We start from the raw sequence: 14,699 nt of genomic DNA, 5'->3' as shown, positions 1-14,699 counted from the left end.
ATTGCATGATTATAGCTATTCCATTACAGATATTACAATAGCAAATCTCTAATTCGCATTAGGTTTCTCTCTAAAGTTAGTCAGAAGTTCTGGCACAGATTCCAATGTGAAAGCGTTTGCATTGGCTTAACTGTAGCTCTACTGTTCTCTAACAGGTGTTTCCATGTGAAAGCTCGTAGGTCGTAAATGTGTCAAGAATGCTCTCTCACTGACCAGAGAGGATTGAATGACCTTAGGTCCAAAGTCCGCTCACTAGGTTAAAGTGAATTTGCTCTGTTTTCTAGAATCTTGACGTCACAGTGTTTCTTGCTCGAATGAATTGTTCTACACTGCTCTCGAATTCATAGATGTCTTGCTATTAACTTGAACAAGTAATCACATGCTAAATCAGAGTAATGCATCTAAAGCAGAATGATTAGCAAATGTAATTAACAGACATCAAAGAATCAACATGAATCAAACTTCAAAGTATAGATATTGATATCCAATATTCTCTTATACAACTCAACATAATAAAGCAAGATTCTGTTCTCTCAAAGAACCAACAGTATACATTCAATACCGGGCCTTATACCGTTAAACACTCCTATCATCTTCAATAGGCAAGATATGGAAATAGGGAAAGGAATTAGAGGAAGAATAAAGAAGAAGGAGAAGAAGGAGAGAGAGAGAGGGGGGGGGGGTTCCTAGCCAGTGCATACTCCAATATGACTAGAACGTTACATTCACGAGTGTTTACTCCACAATGTCGTCACACACACAATGTCAGCTAATCAAGATGTTGTGAAAGCAGCAATGAACATACATTTTCAAATTGTCAAGTCTATCTTTTAACCAGCTTTTCCAACAAGTTCTTCCTATTTGTCAACTCAACTTAACTCAACGTCCACTCACATAATGTAGGAGCTCGATAACCGATAAACAATGTCATATCAACCAATCTGAATCTGAGGCAGGTTTGAGCCATACATTTCAGAAGTCAGATATATATGAACGACAATGAAATCTCATGATGTGCCCATGCACATTCGCATCACTCTGTTCAACATAACAGAGGATCCCTATTTCAACTCTATTTGAAATAGCAACAATGTTATCACTGATCTATAGCGCAAGTAGCAGCTCATAGATAATCCTAACACTATCTGGACAACATACTAGACTCGAACTAGACTTCACAGTTTAACTTGACAAAGAAGATAACTTACCCCTGCCGGAGACAAAGATAGCTGACTCCCGATCACTCGCTCTGCTTCACAATATCTTGCTGTTTCTTCGTTGTCAAAGATTCCAATATGAAGTGAGGAGAGGAAAACTTCGCTATTTATTGGGTTTAGGACCCTTCCCAAAGATATATTTTAACTTTAAATTCCAATCCACCGACGCACAGTCCTACGTCACTTTTACTGCCACTTTGTTTGGGTGGAGGGCTATGTCTGGCCATGAGGTCATAGCTTGACCCAAGGAGGGCAGAGAGTGGACATTATGCCCAAATTTGGCAAGTAAAAGTGGAGAATGTGACCGGAAGGATTGGACTTCCTGAATGACGCAGGGTGACTCATTTTCCAAAAAATGTATTTCTATGTTACTTTTTGTTTTAATTTTTGATTCTTAGAAATCTTTCTTTCTCTTTGTTTTGACAAAAACCACAATGTTACATTCTCCCCTGCTTCATGTTGGCATCCCTGACAACATACCAATAAACATAATTATTTAATATCAATTAATGAGACACTTAATTTCTACCCGAAAGTAGAGTAAGTAGTAGCAAGTGCGACTTGCTAACATCTGCGAGAATCTCCTCAGTGACGGTTGGCGGCGGCTTTCCCTGCAGCCTAGCCGAGCGCCTTGGGAGTGGAGCTGACTCTGGTCCATCCTCTGGGCGCTCCCCTGCTTTTTCCAAAGCAGGGAGGTCGTCCTCCCTCATGATGACTGCTTCGCCGTCATCCGCCACAGGCACGCGATCGCTGTCGTTCCGGTAGTTGACGTCCGGGTTGTCACCTATACACAACTGCTCTGGGGACGTCAGGGCTCCTAAGCTATCTCCAGGTTCTCCGTCATCGCATCTGGGCATCATCCTCAATATCCAATTGAGGCCAGAGGAGGAACCACACGTATCCTCTCAAAACAGCATTACGCTCGCCAGATGAATCGGGATTGCCTGAAGATAGTTCCAGAAGACCAGTCGGCGTCCTTGAAGCTGGATGTCGCTGTTGCTGAAGTTTACCATCTGGACAGGAGCTCTTCCCGAGGAGGGCACCCTTACGAAAGTAGGTAGGAGAACGAGTCCATTTGGTAATGTTGAGGCATCCCACTCCTCAACAACTGCGACTGAACGCTTGCTTCCTTACAGTTGAATAGACACGACCAGAGACCATGAACATGACCGTTCTTCCACCCGTTCCGTCTTCAGCTTACTTCCGTTCAACACCTCGATTTCTGCTGATTTCTCCATCATGTCTCCGGCGAGGGGGCTGTTGATGACCAGTGAACTGCGATCCTGTCCGTGACGCCAATTTTTTTGTAACGACAACAAATGGAGCCGGGACTCGCAGTGTTGGTTACGGGTGTTCTTTATTATTCGCAGGTTCTGATCATCAACTGGACCCAAACCCTGAAAGATGTAAACATTATGTACAAGGGACAATGAGTACATTGTATTGTCATTGAATACATGAATGAATATTTGACATTAATATAGCATACACAGTCTTAATTCAGTTGTGTTCACTCTTATTCGTGATGCTTTATTGCATCATTGCATCGTTATGCATTCTGTATCGACATTCATTAGCATAATTTCTGCAACTTGTAATTGGCACATAGTCATTGATTATTGACATTTCATTCCAACAGTGAATGGTTACTTCTGATAATTCATGCTATACTCATTGAGTCTCGTTGCGATTGCATGATTATAGCTATTCCATTACAGATATTACAATAGCAAATCTCTAATTCGCATTAGGTTTCTCTCTAAAGTTAGTCAGAAGTTCTGGCACAGATTCCAATGTGAAAGCGTTTGCATTGGCTTAACTGTAGCTCTACTGTTCTCTAACAGGTGTTTCCATGTGAAAGCTCGTAGGTCGTAAATGTGTCAAGAATGCTCTCTCACTGACCAGAGAGGATTGAATGACCTTAGGTCCAAAGTCCGCTCACTAGGTTAAAGTGAATTTGCTCTGTTTTCTAGAATCTTGACGTCACAGTGTTTCTTGCTCGAATGAATTGTTCTACACTGCTCTCGAATTCATAGATGTCTTGCTATTAACTTGAACAAGTAATCACATGCTAAATCAGAGTAATGCATCTAAAGCAGAATGATTAGCAAATGTAATTAACAGACATCAAAGAATCAACATGAATCAAACTTCAAAGTATAGATATTGATATCCAATATTCTCTTATACAACTCAACATAATAAAGCAAGATTCTGTTCTCTCAAAGAACCAACAGTATACATTCAATACCGGGCCTTATACCGTTAAACACTCCTATCATCTTCAATAGGCAAGATATGGAAATAGGGAAAGGAATTAGAGGAAGAATAAAGAAGAAGGAGAAGAAGGAGAGAGAGAGAGGGGGGGGGGGGGTTCCTAGCCAGTGCATACTCCAATATGACTAGAACGTTACATTCACGAGTGTTTACTCCACAATGTCGTCACACACACAATGTCAGCTAATCAAGATGTTGTGAAAGCAGCAATGAACATACATTTTCAAATTGTCAAGTCTATCTTTTAACCAGCTTTTCCAACAAGTTCTTCCTATTTGTCAACTCAACTTAACTCAACGTCCACTCACATAATGTAGGAGCTCGATAACCGATAAACAATGTCATATCAACCAATCTGAATCTGAGGCAGGTTTGAGCCATACATTTCAGAAGTCAGATATATATGAACGACAATGAAATCTCATGATGTGCCCATGCACATTCGCATCACTCTGTTCAACATAACAGAGGATCCCTATTTCAACTCTATTTGAAATAGCAACAATGTTATCACTGATCTATAGCGCAAGTAGCAGCTCATAGATAATCCTAACACTATCTGGACAACATACTAGACTCGAACTAGACTTCACAGTTTAACTTGACAAAGAAGATAACTTACCCCTGCCGGAGACAAAGATAGCTGACTCCCGATCACTCGCTCTGCTTCACAATATCTTGCTGTTTCTTCGTTGTCAAAGATTCCAATATGAAGTGAGGAGAGGAAAACTTCGCTATTTATTGGGTTTAGGACCCTTCCCAAAGATATATTTTAACTTTAAATTCCAATCCACCGACGCACAGTCCTACGTCACTTTTACTGCCACTTTGTTTGGGTGGAGGGCTATGTCTGGCCATGAGGTCATAGCTTGACCCAAGGAGGGCAGAGAGTGGACATTATGCCCAAATTTGGCAAGTAAAAGTGGAGAATGTGACCGGAAGGATTGGACTTCCTGAATGACGCAGGGTGACTCATTTTCCAAAAAATGTATTTCTATGTTACTTTTTGTTTTAATTTTTGATTCTTAGAAATCTTTCTTTCTCTTTGTTTTGACAAAAACCACAATGTTACATATATATATATATATATATATACATTTTTTTTTTTTATTTGATGCGGCATGCCATACCCAGTGGTATCATCATACCCCAGTGGAGCCTGTTTCATAAAGCTGTTCGTAAAGTGACAAACAACATACGAGCGACTGGTGATCAGTTCTTGTGCTGAATTATGGAAATTCTGATAAGTATAGCACATCGGAACTGATCACCAGTCGCTCATAAGTTGTTCGTAACTTTACGAACAGCTTTATGAAACAGGGCCCTGGTTAGGCACTGTGTAGCAGCATCTCACATTTGTAGGGTGTACAGTTACACATTACTTTTACTCATTATCTTTTCAATCAGTTGAATTACCTTGCTGTCAAAGATATCAAAAGGCAGCATTTACATGACTCTCCTCAAATTCATCAAATGCCACCATCAACAGCATGGTGGTTACTTTGTATTTAGTGTTGACTGAATTTTGAAATTTGATATGTTTGTTTTCTTGATATGGGAAGAAGATTCAAATGTACATGGAAAAATTCAAACAGTTTTTTTGTGTTCACTGAATTCAGCTGTTCGTGCTGTTAAAAGTAAGAGAACAAAAGGATCCAACATTTGATACACTTACTGTGCTTGCTCTACAGTTCTAAAAAAGTATGAATGATATAAAGCTAAGTTTAGTAGATTACAACATGATGCTACAAACATATCACACAGTCAATATAACAGTTTGTAAAGTCATGTCTTTTCTGTGCATTCTGCCTTCAGGAGCAATACGTATTCATCCATGATGTTCTCCTGGAGTGGTTGCGAGCTGGCAACACCGTCGTCAAGGCAACCGAGCTGCGACAGTACGTGGACAGGATGACCCTTCCGGATGAGGTTGGCAAGATTGTGCTGGATGAGCAGTTCAATGTGAGTGCCCAGTCTTTAGTCTGCATGCACCAAGTACATTATTGAGGAGTAATGGGTTTTCGTTGTTATTTTTTGTGTTTTTGATTTTTTTTATAATGCTTGCATACTTGAAGTGTCCAGTATTGCAAGAAAACGCATCAAAAGTTGAAGAGAGAAGGGAAACCTCTTTTGTATCATTCTTGGAGGAGCAATCTTCAGGTGAAATTATGAGAAGTCTGAACACTTTCAAAGATGGGAGTGGTCTTGTGTATCCCGAATAAGCATTTAGCTTAGACATGCATTATGCAGAATGTCTTGTAGTTTGAAGAAAAAATGTGACAGATTTTTATTCTTCTGTAGAATGACTTCAAATTAAGGATCAATATAGACAGCTTTTAGCATACACTGTAACAGCATTAAAAGGTGTACATTGTACGGTTGTATGAATATATGAGAAAAAAAAAAATTATTCTCTCTCTCTTCTTTCGTTCTTTAAAACAACAACAACAAAAAATGACAGATATTTGTTTATATACATGATTATTAAATTCTGTTTGCAGCTAATAACAAGGATGAAGCCAAGAGATCATGAGTTCAATAAGGCAAGGCAGAGCAAGCACAAAAACAGGAATATGGATCTCATACCAGGTGAGATATGACTTTTCTTCAAACCATTTTATGAATTATTCCTCCATCCCAGCTTTGCTCAGGAGACATGTCACTATTCTTGGAGTTTACCTACGCACCTGTCATCAATTTTGCAAGAAACTAAACTTTGCATGAATCATGGGGCATAAAGATGTTTAAAAAGATATGATGATGATTGAGTGAAAATCTGGTTGCGCACATGATGGTTCGTGGTTCAGTTAGGTTCATGTGTGTGTAGTGAATGAGAGACCTGCTCTGTATTTGTTTATTATCAAATCATAGCTCATGGTGTATGTGGCAGAATATAAAGTATATAATAAAGCTGTGTATAAAACAAAGTTATGAAGTGAAGGGGCTATTGAAAAGGCAATATAGCCTTATTAAATCTAACACCGTTGAAAAATAAACCGAATGTTTCTTTTCTGTTAAATTCTACGTAGCATGCATTCATATACCAGCATCAGAAAGAGACTTGAAGTTGCTGTTGGTTTCTTTTTCAACCCAACCATACTTACATTTTTTCATAACTCCCCCTCTTCTCCATAGTTGAGCGAAGTCGAGTTCCTATCTCTGGTGTTCCTGGAGTGGATGGCTACATCAATGCATCGTTCCTTCAGGTACGGGAAGGATGGGCTCAGAATTCCTTGCATCAACTTCTGGTTGTTGGCTAGAGTAATCAAATTTAAAGTGAAAGCCCAAGTCCTTGAAATCCCAGTGGACTATTGGGATGAATTGATTGACACAGTAATAATGGTATTGATGATGGGTGATGATGGTAGTGGGGGTTATCAGTTTCAGTGTTAGATTCAGATTGATTTTATTATTGCATTCACCATTAAAAATCATGCATGAAATAACAGCAGATATATTTGAAACAAAAATCTACAAATTAAATATGCAGTATATAAGTCAGGATAATTTTCAAAATGTTTTGACAAATACATTGAAATCAAAGTAGTCAACAGTAAAATTAATTCCAGTTTGAGAAAAGGAGAAAAGAAATAAAGCAGGAGTCCGCCACCTTTAATAAAGCAGGTGCTTGATAATTGATGGCAGCCCATCCACCACCCCTCCCCCCCCCCAAAAAAAAAAAAATAATAATAATAATGGCAAGGTAATGATTAAAATGTTATAGCCAATGGCAGGGTTGTTCTTTTTCTTTTCAAAAGAGGGGTCACAAGTAATGGTCCCTACCCGTATAAAGAGATGTTATTGGAAACCTTAATTTGTCTGTGTCGTCTCCAGGGTTACCGGCGTCAGACGGAGTACATCGTGACCCAGTACCCCACCAAGGAGACCATGGAGGACTTCTGGAAGATGCTGTGGGAGCACAACTCCACCACCATCATCACGCTGACTGACGAGCAGAAGAACCAGGTGAAGGTCTTGTGTCAATCCGCTGCTTCTTTCTTTCCTTCCATTCTCGCCGAGCTCATCTCCTTTTAAGTTGCCCATTTGGAACAAATTAACAGCAAACATTTCCACTTTTAAAGTTGCCATGCTGTATGTGGACACTCTTAACAGGCAACATCTCTGCATTAATATGAAGAACTGTTAACAAATGTAAAACATTAATCTCTTTTGCTGGCATCTAACTATTACTCTGCTTGCAGATAACTGTCGAGTTGCCAATTTTTAAAGGTTAACAGCAAACATTACCTATAAAGTTGCCATCTGCTATTAAGATGACATCTCTGCATTTGACGAAATGTTGAGAAGTGTGAAAATGTATCTCTTTTTTTTCTTTTTCTCTTTTTGCTGATATCTATACTATCACTGCTTGCAGGATAGCTGTTGCATTGTCAGTTTGGAACAATTAATAACAAACATTACCTTAAGTTGCCATATGCTGTACATTCATCAACATCTCTACATTTGACAAAATGTTGAGAAATGTGTGAAAATGTATCTTTTTTGCTGGCATCTAACTATCACTATGCTTGCAAATAGCTACCATTCTTTCAAAGCAAGAGTGAATGCATTTTTTGATGGATTTTATCTTCCAGTGTCAGCTTCATAAATAGATCATGCTTCATTGTCTAGGATATATATGTTGGCAAAACGCCAAAGGAGGGTAATGGAATCTGATGCAATGCATAATGCCATGCAATGTAATAATGTGACAGACTGAGTTAATAGATAAATCATTCCTCACAGATGGCAGTGAGACAGAGCTGTATATAAATAAACCATTGGAAGAGCAATAAAGATAAAAAGTATATCACTCAGTCTTGCAAGTTTTGCTTTCGGCCACCACTCTCGATCTCCACAGAAATGCTAGAATGTGAGTCGATGATGATTTTTTTTTCCCCTTCTTTTTAATGGGAGATATTGTGGTGTGTGATTAAGTAGACAAAGAGATCCAAAAGGCTCATAAATAATGGAATCCCTGCTGTGTAAATAAAAACTGGCAAATTTCAAACAATTTATTAGAAACTCGCTGTGAAAGGAGGCACAGCACAAAGCAATGCTGTAAGGAATATCTGTGTCAGGGTATTGTGCTCTTCTATGAGATTGATAGTATGATGGTATGTCATTTGCGTATACAATTGTCATTTGGGTGTTTAGAGCAAGATCACTGAAATGTGAAACAGCAGGAGCCTGCCTAGTGGGGAAAAAAATTCGTTTATTGTCATTTCTTTTTTAACACCTATGCTGCTCTTTGCTTTATCATAAAACTGCTCAGTGTAGTTTTTCTGCATCTTTGAAATAAAATGCGGATTCTGCAGCCACTACCAAATTGATATATCCTGCTCGCTCTTTCACCAATAACAGCTATTAATTGAAAAGCAGTTGAATTGGTTGCAACTGTACAATTTTTTTTTTCTCAGTATTGACACTGGATGATTTTTATCAAACACATGTATCTGTGTAGACTATAATGTGTCATGACATAAGGAAAATAAGTTATTTGGTCAATCACAATTATGTTTAAGAAGTGGAAAATATTCAAATTCATGAAATTCTTCCGTCGAGATGTTTTCATTGCAACTGATTGACAAATTGCCCCACATCGACGTAAATAAGCACTGAATTGATCAGTGTTTTAGTAGTAGCCATGATAAAAAAAATCAGTTGCAATGAAAACATCTCGACGGAAGAATTTCATGAATTTGAATAACAAAGCAGTACCCGCTGCATGTTATAAGGATTAGAACCAACACTTGCTGTCGGGCGAAAGCTCGGTGGTCTAGTGGAGATGACGCCTGTTCGGTGATCAGGAGGTCGTAGGTTCGAATCCTGCTCGAGTATGTACGCCCATGATTTTTTATCATGGCTACTACTAAAACACTGATCAATTCAGTGCTTATTTACGTCGATGTGGGGCAATTTGTCAATCAGTTGCAATGAAGTGGAAAATATGTTGTTATGTTACTTTGTGATTGTTGCTCTGAAATATTATACCAAAGCACATTTACAAATGTGATGTTGACAGAGGGTTAGAACATCATTGAAGATGTAGTTTACTTGCCGAAGCCAAAACGCCACTGAGTGCCTGCTATATTGAATTTCTGCTCACTCCCCGCGTACTCTATCTTGTCATGTTACAGGAGGATGAACCAATCTACTGGCCGACCAGCAAGGACGAGCCCCTGACCCTCGGGGCACTGACCATCACCCTTTGTGAGGAAGAACATTCCAACATCTCTTTCATCACCAGAGAATTCTTGGTCCAGTCCTCTCAGGTAGGGTTTTCACAATAGGGTGTCAGGAGTGGGGTGGCAGGGAATTCAGATTTATAGTGGATGGGGGTCAGATAGGATATCTGGCACTCATGTCCAGTAATCAGAGACTGAGTGAGATGGGATGGCTTTGAACTCTTGGTGGTTTGTTTTTGTTTTTTTGTTTTCATATTCCATCTGACAAGATGGTTTGATGGCCAATATTCAGCTTTCTCAAGTACATGTAGTAAAGGATACTGATGGTTCAAACTATCAACTACAGATTAAAACATTGAGGAAAAAGGGCATACACATTAGAAAATTCTAGGGAAAGTGTAACAGATATTAGTGTCTTTACTGAAACCTAGAAATGAAAACCTGAAAACTGCTATCATCTACTGTAGTAGTTCACTTTGCTCAATGACAGCAGAGTGTATTAAATGGTAGTTGAAAATGTTATTAGCATCAGGAGCAGGCTTAATTGATGAAAGTCTTTTTCACATCTGTGCACCAGGACGACGACCAGTGGAACGTCAGGCAGTACCACTGCAGCTACTGGCCTGAGTGTTGCTCCCCACTCCATACGGCCTTTGACCTCATCTACGCAGTGCAAAAGAGGAACGAGTTCTTGGAGAGATCCAACAAGGACACAGTAGGACCCATCACTGTGCATGACAGGTTGGTTGGTTGGTGTGACTGTCCGGTCCGGAGCAAATGACTCTATCATGACACATGATTCTTTCCATGCATTAAAATGATACATATTAATGACAATGATGATGCTGCTGTTGACGATGATGATGATCATCATCATCATGATCTTGACCATGATGATGATAAAAGTGCTAAAAATGTTAACAATGATATTTTTATCATTAGTGATATTATTTTGCCATTTGGTATGCACATTTGGTATATTTAGCCACATCAAAGAATTTTTTTAATTTTTTTTTTTTTTTGGTGGGGGGGGGGGGGTGGCGACAGGGGTTCTTGTGAGAAGAGGTAACTCCAAAGTGCTTGTGTACAATTAGTAGATTCCAAACTAATAGTCCTACAAATGAAAAGCATACAGTATATGTCCCCATATTATGATTATACATGTATGTGTATATATATATACACCTACCTACTTACTGTCAAAACTGGTTCTATGACATTTGCTCCTGTTACAGTTGTTCTCATGAAATATCTGCACACTAAGCCAAACATAAATTCTACCCACAAACGTAACCCTATCCCTAATCCTAATCCACACATCAAACTAAACCTAAAAACCATATCACAACCCTAACCCTAAGTCCTTGGAGAAAGAAAGACCAGAGCAATCATCGCAGGAGCAAATGTCATGTCTCCGTCATACCGTCAACCCTCACATTCAAATTCTCATTACTTGTGTGTATCCGTGATACAGGAACGGTGGTTGCCAGGCGGGGACGTTCTGTGCCCTCTCTACCCTCCATCAGGAGCTCATCCATGAGGAGGCTGTGGACATCTACAAGACGGTGAAGCTGTACGCCGCAAAGAGGCCCAACCTCATCCCCACAAAGGTACGTTGTACAGTGTATCTGCAGATGTTCAGAGATCATTCCTTCTCTGATCTGAAGTGTCATGAGCTGTCTCTGAAGCAAGCTTTTTTTAGACCACTGTTTTCTTTTTTGTTTGAAGATATGATTTGAGGCTTTCTGATACCAGAATTTGAAAGATAATGATTTTTCAAGTATCAACAATAATCTGCTTCTTTGAACCTGCGTTCTTCAAACAACATAATTTCAGTAGGAAGATCATGGTGCAATAGAACCGTGACATCTGATTTGCTCTGAATATGAATATTATTCCTTTCATGTACTAAGATGTATATGCAGTTCCATTACTTGAAGTTTAGCAAAGTCAGATTGAGTTACATCTAACCAAATTTGCCAGAACCTACGTGAGTTATCTTCCATGCATTGTTAGGACAGTGAACTTCTGTTCGGGTCCCTGTAGCAAATTGATTATTGTGGACAACTAAGAATTCAGTAAATGATTGCTTTGGTGAGAGGTGGGCTTGGTCTGATTTGGGTTAGGATAGGGCCAGCAAGAAAAGAATATTGAGGAATTGAATGAGATTGAGATTGAGGAAACTCATGAGTAACAGACCAGACTTACTGACAGTGGTAACCAACCTTGTACACTTTTTTTTGCGTTTTGTTTCCAGGAGGACTACTATTTCCTGTTCAAGGCCCTGCAGAGTTGTCATTCCGCAGAGCAACAGATCAGAAGCTTGCGTCGCCAGGGATCAAGACGCGGCATCCTTGATGCTCCCGGTCTGCATGGGAGGGACTGGAACTTCCTCCGTAGCCCTGGTCATGTGGACCCTGGTAGCTTACGGCTGTCTGACTCCGTCCGGAACAGCTCTTTAGACAGTGATGGTTTCTATCGGACTCGTAGCCAGACGATGGCCAGCGTTGGCCCCAACAGACATGCCAGACCATCCAAGTTCTGGCACCGTCGCACTAAATCAGAGAAGCGAAAACCCTCTGCCAATAATGGCAGCAACAATGTCAGCTCCTCAGCCACCACACCCGGAGACAACACCCCAAGTGAGTCCGTCGGAGAGGTGTACGAACTGGTCAATGTCCGGTCCAAAGACTCTCAACCAAACACTCCAAACAGCGACCAGGAGTTTGTCCTGATCAACGGACAGACCGCTGGTGCAGTGGGACAGCCGCTTGTTGCTCCAGAAATCCATGTCTCCTCAGTGGACGTCTCCAATGGCAACGTAGGAGAGACAACAGCGGACTCCGCATATAGGCCAGTCTCGCAAATATGCGACGATGACAGGGATTGCATGGACACTGACGGCGATGATGACGGAGACGATGACATCCCAGCCAACGAGTGCCCCCTCAATGAGGACCTGGACAATGCCAACATGAATGGCGACATTGTCAACCTGAATGTGAACGGTGCTGTGGACCTGTACGAAGACACAAACAATGGCGACATGGAGACAGACCCTTCAGAACTGAATGAGGAGAGTGCTCCGCTGAATATGTCTGTGGGAGTGAAATCTAAGTTTCTGAATCGCCATAGCTATCACAGTCGGGAGTCTGTCCACAGTGCACACGAGGAAGATCCGCTCCACATAGAGTCAGCGTGAGGCTCTCTACCTCCTCCAAACAGTGTGACCCATGCTGGACGCTTTGGGATTAATTTTTACCACGCCATTTGGTGGCAAGACTCCTTAAACTGATCATCACTTAAGACCTTAAGTGCATAACCAAAGTAACGCATTCAATCAACAGTAGAAGCCAAAGCGGAACATATGCTATAGTAGGCCGCATTGAGTTCCCTGAAGCAGCAGAAAAGTGTCCTGTAGTCCTTTTGGCCTGAGTTATATTCTGTGAACCAAACTTTGTGTTAAATGACTATATTCCATGTATAGAGCACTCCTTTGCAGTATTACATTAAGAGATTTAAGAATGGCATCATATATTACGTTTTAACAATCTGTATTGGGTGTCGCTTGGCCAGTTGTTACGTCATGCCCACAAAAGTGCTTGTTTGTTTTGTACAGAGATTTAAATGTTGTTTGTACAGTGTATGTGGATGTTTACCATACAGAATATTTCATGTTTAGGATCGCCTCTGTCGGAACGGCATTAGTGTCCGTAGCTGTTGATTAGGATCAACTTGTGGTTCTCCCGGTGAGAATGTGTTGTCATTGACATCATGTATCATGATAGCATCTCATTACTTCAGTTACGGAGCATGTTTCATCTAAGGGAGGGAAAGCAATGGTACAAGTGTATATATCGGACGATGAACTTGTAAAACATATTGCTACTCAACTGTCAAAGTTTGTCCTTGTATTTTTATGGTTTGCAGAAAGCAACACTCATTATCCACTTGGACACGTTGTCAAATCTTGTGGTATGTATACCTGGCAAAACATCAGCATCAGAGGTCATTGCATCATGTCACTCATTTTTGCGTGTGTGTGTGTGTGTGTGTGTGTGTGTGTGTGTGTGTGTGTGTGTGGGTGATGCATGGCTTGGACAGGTTGACACCGATGTTTTCTCTAAGAACTAAATAGGTCCCTGAACTTGGTACACAAATGAATGCAGTGTCTTTCCAAGGCTGTAATGTTTTCCTTAAGATGCTGACTGAATTAAGGCCGAAGGGTGGATGGGGAAACTTTCACTATTAATCAAGTGGCATTTCACATCATCATGAAGCTTACTTTACTTAGAAGGGATCGCTTGAATTTCAGCCAGAAACCAGTGCAAAAAAAGGTTATCTTCCAATCTCTTAGCACCATTGTCCAGGACAAGTTTTATGGCTATTATTTTTCGTGTGACCTTGAAGATTTCAGTGTTTGCTTACACTCTTGGTATCCAGATGAACCTTGAGTTATAGGGTCCAAAGTCAGACCAGTGCTCATCGTGATGCCATGTCCTGATTGTTTTTTTTTCCATGTTCCTACTCTTGATTTCCATAGGTGACTAACAGGGTCTCTTCACAGGTGTGTGATCCTCATTTTCTATGTGTTTAAAGCCCATTTTCTTATCGCTATGCAAGCCAGGAAAGAAAGCCCCATGAGGTATCACAGGAAAGATTGTGCAAGTTTATCATGCTTGGGGCACCACGTGTGCATGTACACGTACACCTTGCCAATAATTCATGATGTCAACAACATTACATAGTATTGTGGCTTAGTTGCCCATGGATGCAATTGATGAAAGGATACATAGATTGTAGGTAGCACACTAGTTTCATGCCAATGAGGGAGATATGAATTGGGCTTGGTTGGCTTAGTCCCACATGCTTATGTTGGTGTCAGGGTATTAGTAGTGAGTGGCTCTAAACCACATAATATGCATCACAACATATCTTTGTACATGTAGTTGCAGCATGTTTTTGGCTCACTGTCGAATAGCACACTGGCTGGTGCCACATGTTGCCTATAAAGCCA

General features: G+C 40.4%; 1 protein-coding gene across 1 annotated transcript in view; it reads left to right on the top strand.

The window, feature by feature from the left end:
• LOC140241351 (putative receptor-type tyrosine-protein phosphatase mosPTP-1) overlaps positions 1-13,717 on the top strand; it is a 212,815-nt gene extending 199,098 nt beyond the window's left edge. The window contains exons 22-29 of the mRNA XM_072321088.1: positions 5,310-5,456; positions 5,996-6,083; positions 6,630-6,700; positions 7,329-7,460; positions 9,635-9,769; positions 10,260-10,423; positions 11,157-11,292; positions 11,940-13,717. Coding sequence (XP_072177189.1) covers positions 5,310-5,456; positions 5,996-6,083; positions 6,630-6,700; positions 7,329-7,460; positions 9,635-9,769; positions 10,260-10,423; positions 11,157-11,292; positions 11,940-12,884 — 1,818 coding nt within the window. The 3' untranslated portion in view covers positions 12,885-13,717. The remainder of the gene's footprint in view (positions 1-5,309; positions 5,457-5,995; positions 6,084-6,629; positions 6,701-7,328; positions 7,461-9,634; positions 9,770-10,259; positions 10,424-11,156; positions 11,293-11,939) is intronic.
• Positions 13,718-14,699: the final 982 nt, after the last annotated feature.

Source organism: Diadema setosum, chromosome 2 (genome assembly GCF_964275005.1).
Source record: "Diadema setosum chromosome 2, eeDiaSeto1, whole genome shotgun sequence".
Classification (NCBI taxonomy): Eukaryota; Metazoa; Echinodermata; class Echinoidea; order Diadematoida; family Diadematidae; genus Diadema; species Diadema setosum.
The sequence above is the reverse complement of the archived record's forward strand: the minus strand, read 5'-3'. Positions and strand labels throughout refer to the sequence as shown.